General features: G+C 35.7%; 1 protein-coding gene and 2 pseudogenes across 1 annotated transcript; 1 reads left to right on the top strand and 2 right to left on the bottom strand.

Annotated features, from left to right (window-relative positions):
* Positions 1-4,357: 4,357 nt before the first annotated feature.
* On the top strand, positions 4,358-6,877 carry LOC120177966 (annotated as a pseudogene).
* Positions 6,878-8,115: 1,238 nt separating this feature from the next.
* On the bottom strand, positions 8,116-9,157 carry LOC120177891 (PI-PLC X-box domain-containing protein DDB_G0293730-like). The gene has a single exon (XM_039183876.1). The coding sequence runs from the start codon at positions 9,088-9,090 to the stop codon at positions 8,131-8,133; it is 960 nt and encodes a 319-aa protein (XP_039039807.1). The 5' UTR covers positions 9,091-9,157; the 3' UTR covers positions 8,116-8,130.
* Positions 9,158-10,283: 1,126 nt separating this feature from the next.
* LOC120177929 lies at positions 10,284-12,166 on the bottom strand (annotated as a pseudogene).
* Positions 12,167-14,116: the final 1,950 nt, after the last annotated feature.

Genomic DNA, 14,116 nt, shown 5'->3' with positions numbered 1-14,116 from the left:
CAGATGAGGAGAATATGTATATACTTCTCAATTTAGATTAAATTAACAGTAAATTTGATAAAACCCAACTCGTTACCATCCCTAATCTAAACTCTGATGACTTCATATATATATATATATATATATATATACACCCGTAACACACAATTTAACACAGCTTGGCTTGCTGAGTCTCATCAACATAGGCCACAATTAATAATTGAATGCCTATTTCAATTTAGCTCCAATGAATATCGGAACACATGTTCATATTTTCCTTATAAATAAATGGATAAACATATTAAACTTGATTATTATGTTAATGAACTTAGTAGAACAAGCCAACAACGATTTGATACAAGGATGGATCGAGTGGCGGGTGGGATAGTTGTCCTGAAATTTAATAAGTTCAAGTTTATTCCTAATATCAAATTTTGTGTCCGTCCCAGATTGATCGATAACCACTTGTGCATGAAATAAAGGTAACGGTCAAAGTCAAAGAGACAATGTTTCCAGAAGGAATGTTCCTGTTCCCAACACCACCCTCCCATGAATATGTTGCACTGCACAGTCTGCACCAAAACATTTTAGAAAAACGAATCTTTCTTTTAAAGGTTCTGTAAAACTCATGCTTTTGCTTAATCATATCAAACACAACAGCACAAGCTTGATGTTTTTTTTTACTGATTTGTAGAAAGACAAACTCATTATGTTCTGGTTTTTTACCAGCATGGGTTCAGTAATTCCTCTGGGTAAGTTGTTTGGATCAGAAAACAAGAGGGAATGTGGGTGATTGTAGTGTGGGGAGATATCCCTCTTACACCTTCGATTTTTTTTCTTTTATTAATTTGGGATAAATATCAGGAAATATTTATTCGAAGATAACTCTCAACTATTTAACATTAAACGCTCACACCTCTGATATTTCTGACGCTCGAACTCGAGATTTAAATGAATAATAACAATCCATTTACTATCGAAATCGTTTGGTTCGTGGGACACCTTCAAGTTTGATGTATTATCTAGTTATACATGTAATGGCAATTGACACACTTTGTTATTCTTAGGGTAAATTATTCTTTTCCTTCACCCAATTTTGATTGTATTCTTCTTTTGGTCATTCAAAATTAAATATTTTCAATTTCAACTATTATTGAATTGCTCTTGTTTGACTCGCTCGAGCGTTAAATAAAATCAACAGGGTGACATGGACTATTTTATTTTCATTTATAATATTCCCAATAAAAAGAATATTTTAGGGTTTCATCTTCATTTCATGTTGTCAATGAAACTGTCATTCTGTAACATTTTTTCTGTCCACTTTAGATATCGACGAATTTGTATCATCATCCCTCACTATTTTATCATTTATATTTTCTCGAAGTCTATTTAAAATTTGTGAAACTCAACCTAAAATTCAGAGGAAAACCACACCAATCTAAAATCTCCATCGTCCAATTAACGTGAAGTCTTGATATATTGTTTGCCTTCTCTTTTTCTGTCTTTGCACCGTTGAGATTTAGAAGAGAATACTTCGACACTAGAAATTTAAAGGGAATTCAAAAAATATGTTTAAACTTGGGGAATGAAGATTTCAAGGGTACTTTCACATAACAGAAAGAACATTTTGGGGGCTTTTAGGGTATTTTTCACATAATAGAAAGAACATTTTGGGGCTTTTCATAAAAGTTTTAAATATGTGTTGTCATAACGCCATTAAATAATAACGCTAAAATGACCAAAATATAAACAGTTTAAAACTTTATTAATAGATAAAGTTGAGTGACAAAAATGAGAACACAAACAAATTTAATGATGAAAACCGTAATTTACTCTTAGTAGACACTTATATATATTTTTCATATAAGTGGGCGGGGAAATGTTACAAGTATTCGGTGTGTACCTTGAAATTTAATTTTTTTTTTGGTTAATTACATATTTTACTGATGGTGTCTATCTTAAAATTTTTCGTGTCGATCCTGAAATATGAGTTTTATTCGATTAGTTACTTATTTTACGGACGGTGCCTATTCTAAAATTTTACTTGTGATAAATTTTATGCCGTCAACAATGTGTATCCACCCTAAAAAATACTTCTAGATCTATCATTGCATATGAAGATTGGTCATGTGATAAAATCATAAATTAAAAGGTTCATTATGCTTCATGTTGTTGTTTCACAGCTAACGGACCACGCCCCTTTGGCTGCAATCATGCGGTCTTCTTTGTTATTATATTTCCCTTCACTCCTTCCTCCACGTTCCACCCTCAAAATATCTCCGAATTTAACACCAAACATATTTTAAACACAATGATTAAATTTTAAGGATTAATATAGAATTTAAGTATACTTTTGGGACGTCTACGTAATTAACCATTTTCTTCATATCAATTGCCCTTTTCGAGATCTATTCAAACCTGTGGCCCCATGATATATGATTTAAAGAAATTATGGTATTAAGCACTTAGAATTGTCCGTCTAGCTTAGTTGGTAGAGCTCAAAGCTCTTAATCTTGTGGTCGTGGGAATCGAGTCTCATTGAGAACAATTCATAACGGAGGTCTTCCACGGAAGCTGCTCTCAACCTGACGTTGAGGGCAGCCTACTACCCTACTTTCCCCTTACCCCATTACATATGGGAATAGGGTCAGCTTATGGTATTAAGCATTTACTCGTGAAATTTTATGAGATATAAATATAAATTTGTCATATTATTTGATGTAGGGTCAATGAATTTTAGATTTATATTTTATTATTACACTTCAAATTGATTCAATTTTAGTACTAATTTTTAGTTTCGAATTCAAGTATTTTGTCATTAAACCGTTAGCAGTGGAACAGGGACGGAGCCACCACCCCCACCCAAATTTTTTTACCATTAAAAATTATAGGGATAATTATCTATTTAGACTTTTAAATTTTGATTTCTTTTGATTTTGTCCCCTTGAACTAAAATATTGGCTCCATCCCTGCAATCGAATGACATGATAATTTGATGCTGATGGGGGTGCTAACGTGTGTCGATGTGTATGCTAGAAAATATTTTTTTTATTTTATTTCATCATATTTTTCATTAAAGTTAGAGTTTTTTTATCCCATTTTTAGTCACCATAGGAAATTATTATTTTCCATTGTCTTTTACTATCATACACCTTTAAGCTCGTCTCATTATCTCATGTCACTTTATCGGTTTAGAATTTCTCAAAGTCTATTTAAAATTCGTGAAATTAAACACACAAAAATCTATTAGGTTTGGATTTGGTGTTTTCTTAGATTTAAGGAGTTTGAAGTGTTTATTTGAAAATCCAAGCGATGATAAGCATTCTTTCAAGAAACTAACAAGTACCTCGAAACTAGTTTCGTTAGACGACCTTTGAAGGGGATCAAAGGATTAGTTTAGAACGTCGAACCTTTAAATAAATTTTCGTCAATTTTGAGTTACTTTTACGATAAACCAATGAGTAAACTAAGAATAGTTTGGTTTCATTCTTGCTGCGAATTGCGACCGGTGATAGTCAACGATTGGCAAACAATGATGGCCGAAATAGTTGACAATTTTATACAGGGACCAAATTGATATACAAACTAGAGATATTGCCTAAAACTAAAACATTTCAAAATTTAGTAACAAAATCAATACATAAACTAAAATTTATGGGGGAAGAAACAGTCATAATATTATGTTGTTAACAACTCTTTGTTCTAATTGAATTCAAGATTAGAATTTAATGTTAAGATTTAAACATTTTAAAATTTAATGACAAAATCAATACACAATTTAATGATAACTCAATGTTCATAGTTTACGCATTCAATACTTAAACTATCAGTTTTGGTCCATTTTAGTGCTTAATCAATTTTTTAAAATCATACCTAACGATTAGTTTTTATTTTATTTTATTACCCGACGTTAAAAAGTTAACGCGTTTAATATCCAAACTATCAATTTTGATCCGTTTTAATATTCAAACTTTCATTTTTTTTTCAAAACTTAATGTTTAAATACTAAAATGGATCAAAATTACAAGCGCTTAATTTACCCTAATTTAATTAAGGTTTAGATTAGGCTGAGAGACAAATGTAATAATAAGCTTCGTTGCTCTGGAAGCGAGGAGACCCGCTCGTGCAGACAAGCCACTCACGCTCTCTCTGAATCAATTAATTTGATGTTTAGGGTTCATAAACTGAACTTGATCAACTAAATTACAAATTTTTTTAATCACTTCAAGCCCCCCTGAGACCAAGAAATGTCGTCAAAGAAGAAGAAAAACCTCAATTTAACCTCTAAAAAAGTGAATTCTTCACATTTCCCAAAACCCCATAAGACCCCACAAATGCTTCATTTGTTGTATATATATACCCTCCATAACCGTGCTTCATTTTCACCATTGAAACACCACTACACAGTTTATAGTTTCTACCATGGGAAGTGAAAAGGTAGGGGAGACCGTGATTGTTGGGAGTTACGTTGAGATGAAACCAGAAGGGAAGTCTAATGGCATGAAGAGCAAATTCTCTAAGCTCTTCTGGCATGGCGGTTCGGTGTATGACGCCTGGTTCAGCTGTGCTTCTAATCAGGTGTTCTTTTCACATCTACTCCTTTCTTTTCTTGTTTCAGTTCTGATATAGATTCTACTAGAAAAATGCGATAAATCAGAAACTTTGAGCGATATTTTCTATAGGTAAAGGTGGATATTCGAACGATGAATTTAACGGATTCAGTAATTTCTTGTTGCAGGTGGCTCAAGTGTTGCTTACATTGCCCTACTCGTTTTCTCAGCTCGGAATGCTTTCCGGGATTCTCCTTCAGCTCTTCTATGGATTGTTGGCAGCTGGACGGCTTATATCATCAGCATACTCTATGTGGAATATAGAACAAGGAAGAGAGAGAGAAAGTTGATTTCAGAAACCATGTCATTCAGGTATATTCAGAAAAACAAAAATCAAATCTTGGTTGGTTTGATCTTAAGTTTCAACCTTTCTTGTCAGTGGTTTGAGGTGCTGGATGGTCTCCTTGGGAAGCACTGGAGAAACGTGGGTTTAGCATTTAACTGCACTTTCCTCCTCTTTGGATCCGTCATTCAACTCATAGCTTGTGCAAGGTATGAACTCGGCTCTGTGTAGATTTTTGGAATAGTATTGAAGCATGCAAAGCCGACAATGAAATTCCCCTTGTTTTGTTGCAGCAATATTTATTACATAATGACAATCTGGACAAGAGGACATGGACTTACATCTTTGGGGCATGTTGTGCCACCACTGTCTTTATTCCTTCATTTCACAATTACAGAGTCTGGTCTTTCTTGGCCTCCTGATGACCACTTACACTGCTTGGTATCTCACCGTTGCCTCACTCCTCCATGGCCAGGTAACAACAAAAAGAGACTCATTTTCTCCGGTCAAATCCACGCCAAGTTCCTTAATTTATGGGGTTAAAATGTATTATAGATTGAAGGGGTTCGACATTCTGGTCCGACCAAGCTGGTTCTGTATTTCACTGGGGCCACAAAATTCTCTATACATTTGGGGGACATGCTGTCACTGTGTAAGACAACATTTATGTGTCGTTTACGTTATCTACAAATCTGCAATTCAATATTATATTGTGTTGATGCATATGAACACATTTCTGAAAAGGACCAGAGCTTGGCCCTTTCTAAACATGATCTGATCATTGGTGACCAATCAATGGGGTTGAAGGATGTTTTTTAAGGATGAAAACCCAGAATTAATCAGCTTAGGACAGAGCTTTTTACAGGCTTTAATCTAGGCTTTAATTGGTATTCAATGATGAATTATGCAGAGAGATTATGCATGCGATGTGGAAGCCACAGAAGTTTAAAGCTATATACATGATGGCCACAGTTTATGTGACGACATTGACACTTCCTTCGGCGGCGGCCGTTTATTGGGCTTTCGGAGACATGCTTCTCGATCACTCAAACGCTTTCTCGCTTCTCCCGAGATCTCCCTTCAGAGACATGGCTGTCATTTTAATGCTCATCCACCAGGCATGCTATGAATCCCTTCTATGATGTCTCATCGCCCTGATCGGTCTGTCGGACCGTGTCGTGGTCGGGCGGGTTGAATCGGTTCACTGCTTTATATGTTGATGTGTTCGTTTTTGTGATGTGTTGCAGTTTATAACGTTTGGATTTGCATGCACTCCACTGTACTTTGTATGGGAGAAAGCAATTGGGATGCATGAGTGCAAGAGCTTATGCAAGAGAGCTGCGGCGAGGTTGCCGGTGGTGATTCCGATTTGGTTTTTGGCTATCATTTTCCCGTTCTTCGGACCGATCAACTCCACTGTCGGATCCCTCCTCGTTAGCTTCACTGTCTACATCATCCCTGCACTTGCCCACATTTTCACCTTTAGATCAGCCGCTGCCCGCGAGGTACTAAAACATCCCATGTCGATCACGTTTGAGTCTTGTTGAATGAAAAAAAAAACAGTACTAATGTGTACCCTTGTGATTTCGAGTTAATGGTACCTGGTTCCCTATGTACTCTAACATTGATGTCTGATGAACGGCTGTGATGCAGAATGCGGTGGACCAACCGCCCAAGTACTTCGGAAGATGGGTGGGGACTTTCACGATAAACGCTTTCATCGTGGTGTGGGTCCTGATCGTCGGATTCGGATTCGGTGGATGGGCGAGCATGATCAATTTCATAGACCAGATCGACACGTTCGGGTTCTTCACAAAGTGTTACCAATGTCCAGCACCAGCACCAGCATGGCAGCGTCTTCACCACCACCGTCTCGCGGCCTCAATGCCACACCGCCTGCTCCTCTACACCACCACCCATTCAACCACACTCGTCACCCCTGATTTACGCCACGGCCGGATCGAATACATCGTTTGTCACGGTTGCACCTTTGTTTAATCTCTGTTACTTTAGGAGTGCCACAGGAGACTAAATTAGTTGGCTAGTAAAATTAAATTGTTGTAAACACACAATGCCATCCAATTTGAGTATTTCCCAAATTTAGCTTAAAGAGTTTGTAATGCATTTCCCAAGATAGCAAAAAAATTAATTTAAGGACCAATTTTAAATAAAAGTTGTAGTGTAAGGATCTCTTAGTAATTAAATCGATTAAAAAATTAGGGTAAATTATGTATTTGGTAACTCGCTGTTCTGTTTCGATTAATCAACTAACATTTATTTATTTATTTATTTTTAAACAAATATTAGTATGTACTTCCCTCATATTATTAAAAAAATATTTATTTTTTAAATCATACTTAACGTTTAAATTTGTAGAATTAGGCCTATTTTTTAGAATCGGTATCTTTGAATTTTGCATCAATTGGACACATTTCAAGCCCTCCTCCAAAGTTTAAAAATCAGTCCAATCGAATTAAAAAAATTGAATTAATCGAATATTTGTATTCTTATTATTTAAAATTTATTTTTTCTTTAAAATTGAATTAAGTTTAAAAATTTGAGTCAAGATAAAATTAAATATATTTATAAGAATTAAATTATAAAAATTAAACTAAAATTTTATTGGTAATCTAAATATATTTTATATTTTATTCACACTATCTCAAATTAAGATTTTATTTATTTATGATCTTTGTCGAGTTTATTAAATGATTTAAAGAATTTCCTAAAATGTACGAAATACCAAGTTTCCGATTGAAAAATTCTACAACGTTTGACGAGTAATATGAACATTTAGTTTATAAAAATTTAAATTTTTAAAATAATCAACGTATAATTATAAATTAGTTAAAAGTTTAAAGATAAATTATTTAAAATAAATATTAATTATATTTTTATAATATTTTTAAATAATAAAAATATTTTTATAAATATTTAATAACATAAATATTTTTAAATATATTTAAAATTAAAAAAAATTCTCTGAATATTTTTAAAAAAAGAATTCTCTTTCAGTTGATAAAATTTATTAGATGTTCAATTGATCATTTACATTTAGAAAGATTATTTAAAATAATACTGATGATGTCTCTTTCAATTTTGGATAAAATTTATACTTAGTACTTAAAGTATCAGATTTGATCTATTTTGATACCTAAACTTTTAATCTATAACTTTTTGTTTGGAGATGTGAGAATAGATTGTAAAATTCCATGGACGAAGAGAGTAGTTTGCAAGAAGAAGATATCATCAAATTCATCATAAACATAACCCTTCAACCCTGGCGTGTGTGAGGCCGACGCAGGCATCGACGAAATCTGCGTCGATGAAATCCGTGGAGAAAACCTGCAACCGATCGGCGCAACCCTTCGCAAAGCACTGAGTAATGAACATCCTAGCATATCCATGTATCCGTGTGGTCACCGGTCTGACGCATACCACGGGGTTATCCGGCTGCGGCGTCACCGTGTTCTCCACCCTGTAAAAGAATTTCCTCGATGTCACCGGCTGTTGCTCGCTCAAGTGCTTCAGGTTGCTGTCGAACTTGGTCGACGGCAAGTCCGTGTCGATCCAGTTGTCTTTGAGATGAGTGGCGTTCCAGAACGCCGACCCCGGGTCCGGACGAGGGGCCTTTCGTGGTTTCCACACACAGATGATCCTCTTCGGCAATAATTCGGCTATCGTTTTCTCGAACACGTGATCGTCCTGGTGAATCAAGAACTCGCCGAGGTTTTCCTGTAAGTACCGTTCGAAATCCGGCGGATCCTGGTGGCCGAACTCGGTCCTGATCTCGAGGATAATGATCTCAGACTCGGTCTCGGACAAGAACTTCTTGATGTCGTTGATGACGACATCGACGTTGTACGTTGTCAGGATCCCATGGCAGACCAGACGGTTCTCGTTGACACGAATGTCCAGCACCCTGTTCCCCATAACAAGCTGTTCGTAGATGGATAAGGATTGACATTGAGCGAATGGCCGTGTGATGAACGGGATCCCGATCTTGTTGGTGGCGGAATCGTGAGTTCCCGGCCATACAATCTTGTTTACGTGAACTTTTTCAGGTCCAAGACCGGCCATCCATTTCTTCCGATTGGCCGGACAATACTCGCTTCCGGGGAACGTCTCGCCGGAACTAGCGTGAAGCTCGCAAAGGGTCTTCTTCTCCGTCTTGATTGCCTTTCTCCTTTGCACCTGTTTAGACAACATAGACCCCATTTTATTTTATCAAACAAACAAAGTAGAATAAGAAGGAAGAAGAAGAAGAAGAAGGAAGCTTCTTCTTCTTCTGTTTCGACCTGTGAATTAAAAAGGGTTCCTTTATGGGGTCGAATATATAGCATTATAACGTCTCAGTAATGCTTTATGCTCTACGTGACAGAATCAAACTTGGCCTAGTGGGATTTGCTTTGATTTTGATTGAATTACCGGATTTGGTTTTCTTATTTTACTTTAATCGATTACATCCCTACGATTCTTACAAGTGTCTGGTTCTCCAACATTGTATACAATTTTGGTTGTGTTTTGGACTTTTATGATAAATCCATGAGTTAAATTCGGGTTCTGTTGGACAAAAAAAGTACACTTGGCAACACAAAATTCCGATTCCTTCTGTCCAATAATTATTTGGAAAGGGCGGTTTTAAGAAAATGAATGTAATTGAGGGACTGAAACCACAATTAAACCTTGTTAATGGTTTGATATTTACACAAAATGCTTGCTAAGCTTAAGCTTTAGCAATTCAGTATCTTGTTGAGTTCTCAAATATATAAGGTTTTCAAGTTATGGCATCTAATTTAGAATTTAGTTATATTACAAAGTTTTAATTTGAGCTATTTATTTTTTAAAATTTAACACATTATTCGTTCCGAAAGATTTGACTTGAAATAATAAAATATAATTTGTCAAATTCGGGTAACTCAAAATTTATTCACTCGATTCGACCAAACGATCATCCCTAATCCTACAATGATAAGAAACCAATTCAGCTTGTTTGATACAATGTCAGGGAATGTGAGCAAGAAATGACCCAAAAAAAAACAGATACATACAAAGATCTAAAAGGCAGAATGGAAGAGCTTGATCCAGTTAGTCTCGGCATTTCATAAAGATTTAACTTTGCCTGAACATACTTGGTTGATCAGAGCTCATCCTGAAATAGAATTGGGTAAACTATGGACACATCAAACGAAATCAGTTGTGTGCGTGCTATAATGGAGCATGAAGAAAGATGATTACACATCAAAAATCACCAATTTTTATTCAATGAACACTTGGATGAAAAAATTGCCTACAAGGAAGCATGAAAAATCCATCATTTTGAACGAAAACTCAGATTATAAATGAAATTTGGAAGATTCAACTCCACGGAATCGACTTGCCTTGAGAAGAAAAAATGGTACAACACTAGATGCAGGCCTCCAACAGAATAACTCAGCAAAGATGGAACTAGCTAACTTCTACTTTCAAACTCGTCCAACGAGACAGCTTCATCCATCTGACCGGCTAACTGATCCAGGGTCGAGTATATTGCTCCTTTCAAAGGGTGCAAGCTATCTGATACGGTGAAAGAATGTACTTTACTTTCATGTTCTATCCAGCTAAGAGCTACCTCTTTCTGGACTTGTCTCTTATTCATAAGGTGTCTCACTTTCTCGACCGATTCCCACTTCCTTAGCGCACTGTATATACTTGAAAGCAATACATATGCTGCAGAAGACTGAGGCTGTAACTCAATAAGTTGTTCGGCTGCTTTTCGCCCCAGTTCTATATTCCCATGGATTCTAGAAACACCAAGTAATGCGTTCCAAACATGGCAATCAGGCTTACAAGGCATCTTCTCTAGATGGTTCATCAATAAGTCAAAACGACCGGCTCGACCCAAGAGATCAATCAAGCATGCATAATGCTGTTGATCTGGAATTATGCCATGGTCAGAAAACATGGATTCAAAAAACCTAAGTCCTTCCTCAACAAGACCAGAGTGGCTACATGCATTGACAATGACAACAAAAGTGGTCCTATCTGGCTTCATCCCTTGTTTTATCATGTCACCAAACATTCTAATTGCCTCTTCACCTTGTCCGTGCTGTGCCAACGCGGAAATCATTGTGTTCCACAATACGGGATCCTGCTTGTCACTTGTAAGATAAAAAATATGTTTGCCAACTTTAAGATTGCCGCATTTTGAATACATGTCGATGAGGGAACTGATGACTATCATGTTTGGCCTGAAACTAGTTCGTATCAAACAGGCGTGTATTTGTTTACCATGTGTAAGCGAAGCTACACTAGCACAAGCGCAAAGGCAACTACTAAAGGTAAACTGATCAGGTCTAACTCGAGATACCATCATCCTTGTAAACAATTCAAGTGCCTCATTCCCCATATCATTTCGAACATAACCCGAGATCAAAGCTGTCCAAGAAACCGGGTTTTTCTCAGGCATTCGATCAAACAAATCATTAGCTGATTCCATATCTCCCCATTGAGCATACCCCGACACCAAACTAGTCCAAGCAAGAACATCTCTCACTTTCATCTCATCGAACACCTTCTTAGCCTCCCCTAACATCCCACATTTCACATAACCATCAACGAGAGAGCTCGAAATCACCAAATTTGACAAAAAACCAGCAACAAAAACCTGGCCATGAACCTGCCTGGTAAGTTGCAATTCCCTCGACTTAACACAAACAGTCAAAACACCAGCAAAACTGAATTCATTGTATCCGATACACAAATTCCTCAACTCCTTATAAAATCTCAGCGCCTCCTCAAATGCCCGCCTTTTGCATAAGCAATAACCATCGTGTTCCACGAAACGACGTCTCTCGTGCATTTGATCGAACAACTGCCTAGCAGGCTTTATCATGCCCAATTTAGCATACCCGGATAGCATATTGTTAAAAGAATATAAATTTCTAGTACCCATTTTATCGAACACTTTGCGAGCACCAATATAATCGCCGCAACTAGAATACATATAGATAAAATGATTGGATAAAAAGTGCCGGGCTTTCTGAGTCCGGTTAGTTTCAAATGAAGGTGTAGGAATTTGCCTTCTCTGAGACTTGGTTTCCGCGCATTTTCGCAAGAGAGAAGCAAGAGTTTTCAAAGGTAAGCGAACGCCCTTTCTTGTTAAGAGCTCGAGATAAAAGATTGCTTGAGACAGGTGGGCTCTTGAAGTGATATTGAGAAAGGGTTTCACAAGACAAGGGTTCTTTTTGAAGAAGCGGCCACTGCGATTAGAACGAAGTGGGGGAGAAAGTGAGGGCATTTGAAAAGGGGGAAAATGGGTCTTTCGTTCTTCATGTCAGCTTTAGCTCCGACGACCCATTGCATTGCCGGCTGCGGTGAGTGGCTTTGGTTGCTAGTTTGATGGGCCATATTTGAGGGGTCTGGGTCCATTTCGAGATCCTGTTTCTTAGCAAGAAAAGATATTGTCTAACCAAACCCAAATTTATATAAGGGTTGCTGGTTTGATGGGCCATATTTCGAGACCCTGTTTCTTAGCGAGAAAAGATATTGTCGGGTTTTTTTCTCAATAGAGCAAACGGTTTTATTAATTAATCCAATAGTGTAATAGAAGTTTATTTTGAGATCTACGGTATTATTATAGTATTAAAAACTCGTTACATCGAGGTGATGAATTTTCTTAAATAATATTTTTTTATTCAAACTCGTAATGTTAACGTGACGAGTTTCAATAAATATATTTTTTAATTAAATTTTATCACCTCGAAGAAATTTAAAAAAATATTTTTATTAAAATTTATCACATCGATGTTACAAGTTTTAAATCACTATAATAAATATCGTAGATCTCAAAATAAATTTTTATATATCCTGTTAAACTAATTAATAAAATTGTTTGTCCTATTGGAAAAAAACCCCGATATTGTCTAACCAAACCCAAATTCATCTAACGGTTAACTGAAGTTCATTTTAAATTTTTGGAAGGTTTAAATATGATTTTATTATGGTTTAAACTTATGATTATTAAATTTTTATAGTGTATTTACTGATAGGTATGTGATTAAAATTTGACGGATTTTGATTCGATTCATTTTTATAAGAACGATTTTTTTTAAAAAGGTTTGTGTTTAGATTTTTTTTGAAGATAAGATCGAACTAATTTCGAGTTTAGCAAAAATATTTGATTCAACTCATAATAGTATAATTATTTTTATATATTTAAAAAATATATAATATATCTTTTTTATTTGTAAAATTAGATCCATATTTTACCTAAAATTTAAAATTTATATATATTTATATCGAGTCAAATTAAATATAAAATTTTAATTAAAAAATAAATTTTAATTAATTAATCTGACATTAGTGATTGATGGATTTTTTTTTTATCTTTTAAATTATTGTGTTTAAATATTTCATTAAAAGTATGAGTTTATTGTGAAATGTTTGAGAATAAATTTTTACCGATACATATCCTTGAGCCAGGCGGAAAAATCTTGTTCTGCCGCCGACCGATATTTCCCGAACTGGATTCGAAGCCAATTTCTCCCCCAAAATGTTCATGGAGCTGCTACCATTGTACATCCCATCAATGAAGCAAAAGCTTATGGCCATCACCAGGCCAACTCAGCCTTTCCTGTCGAGTCGTAAACTTCCTGTGCTCGCCGAGCAGCTTCGATTTAGGGCCTGGGGTCTCGGTCAACGGAACATTCGCCATTAACAAGGCTCCGTGGCGGGTTGGAGACATTTTGTGTCGGCGGATTGAGCCACCTTGATGTCGCTTGGGTTTTGGCCGCTGATTATGTCGTGGAAATAGAATTGGAGTTTGGTTTTTGTCTATTGTAGGAATTTAAATATTTACAAAGTGGTAATGGTGTCTTTCGAGACCATTATTAAATGATTACAAATATAACGAATGATATTACGGTGATTGTGAGTATCGTAATCATTTAATAATGATCCCAAAAGACACCATTACCACTGTATAAGAGACACTATCACAATCACAAATCGCTATTTACATTCTTTGTTGTTGCCCTAGTCACCTAATTCTTTGCTATGGTCAATTGGTCATCCACAGTGCTAAAAAACTATAATATTAAACACGTAAATCTTTAATTGATTCAAATATATTTTTTAAAACACTTCGGCCAACACTTTCTAAAATAATATTAAATTAAGTTTTAATCTTTTTCTATGCATTTGTGAATTGAATTTGAATAGTGTTGATGAAACAAAATAATCTCAACTCTTAATGATTTATTTA

This window comes from Hibiscus syriacus, unplaced genomic scaffold, assembly GCF_006381635.1.
Source record: "Hibiscus syriacus cultivar Baekdansim isolate YM2019G1 unplaced genomic scaffold, ASM638163v2 tig00112343_pilon, whole genome shotgun sequence".
Lineage (NCBI taxonomy): Eukaryota > Viridiplantae > Streptophyta > Magnoliopsida > Malvales > Malvaceae > Hibiscus > Hibiscus syriacus.
Note: the sequence above shows the minus strand (reverse complement) of the source record. Positions and strands in the feature narration are given on the sequence as shown.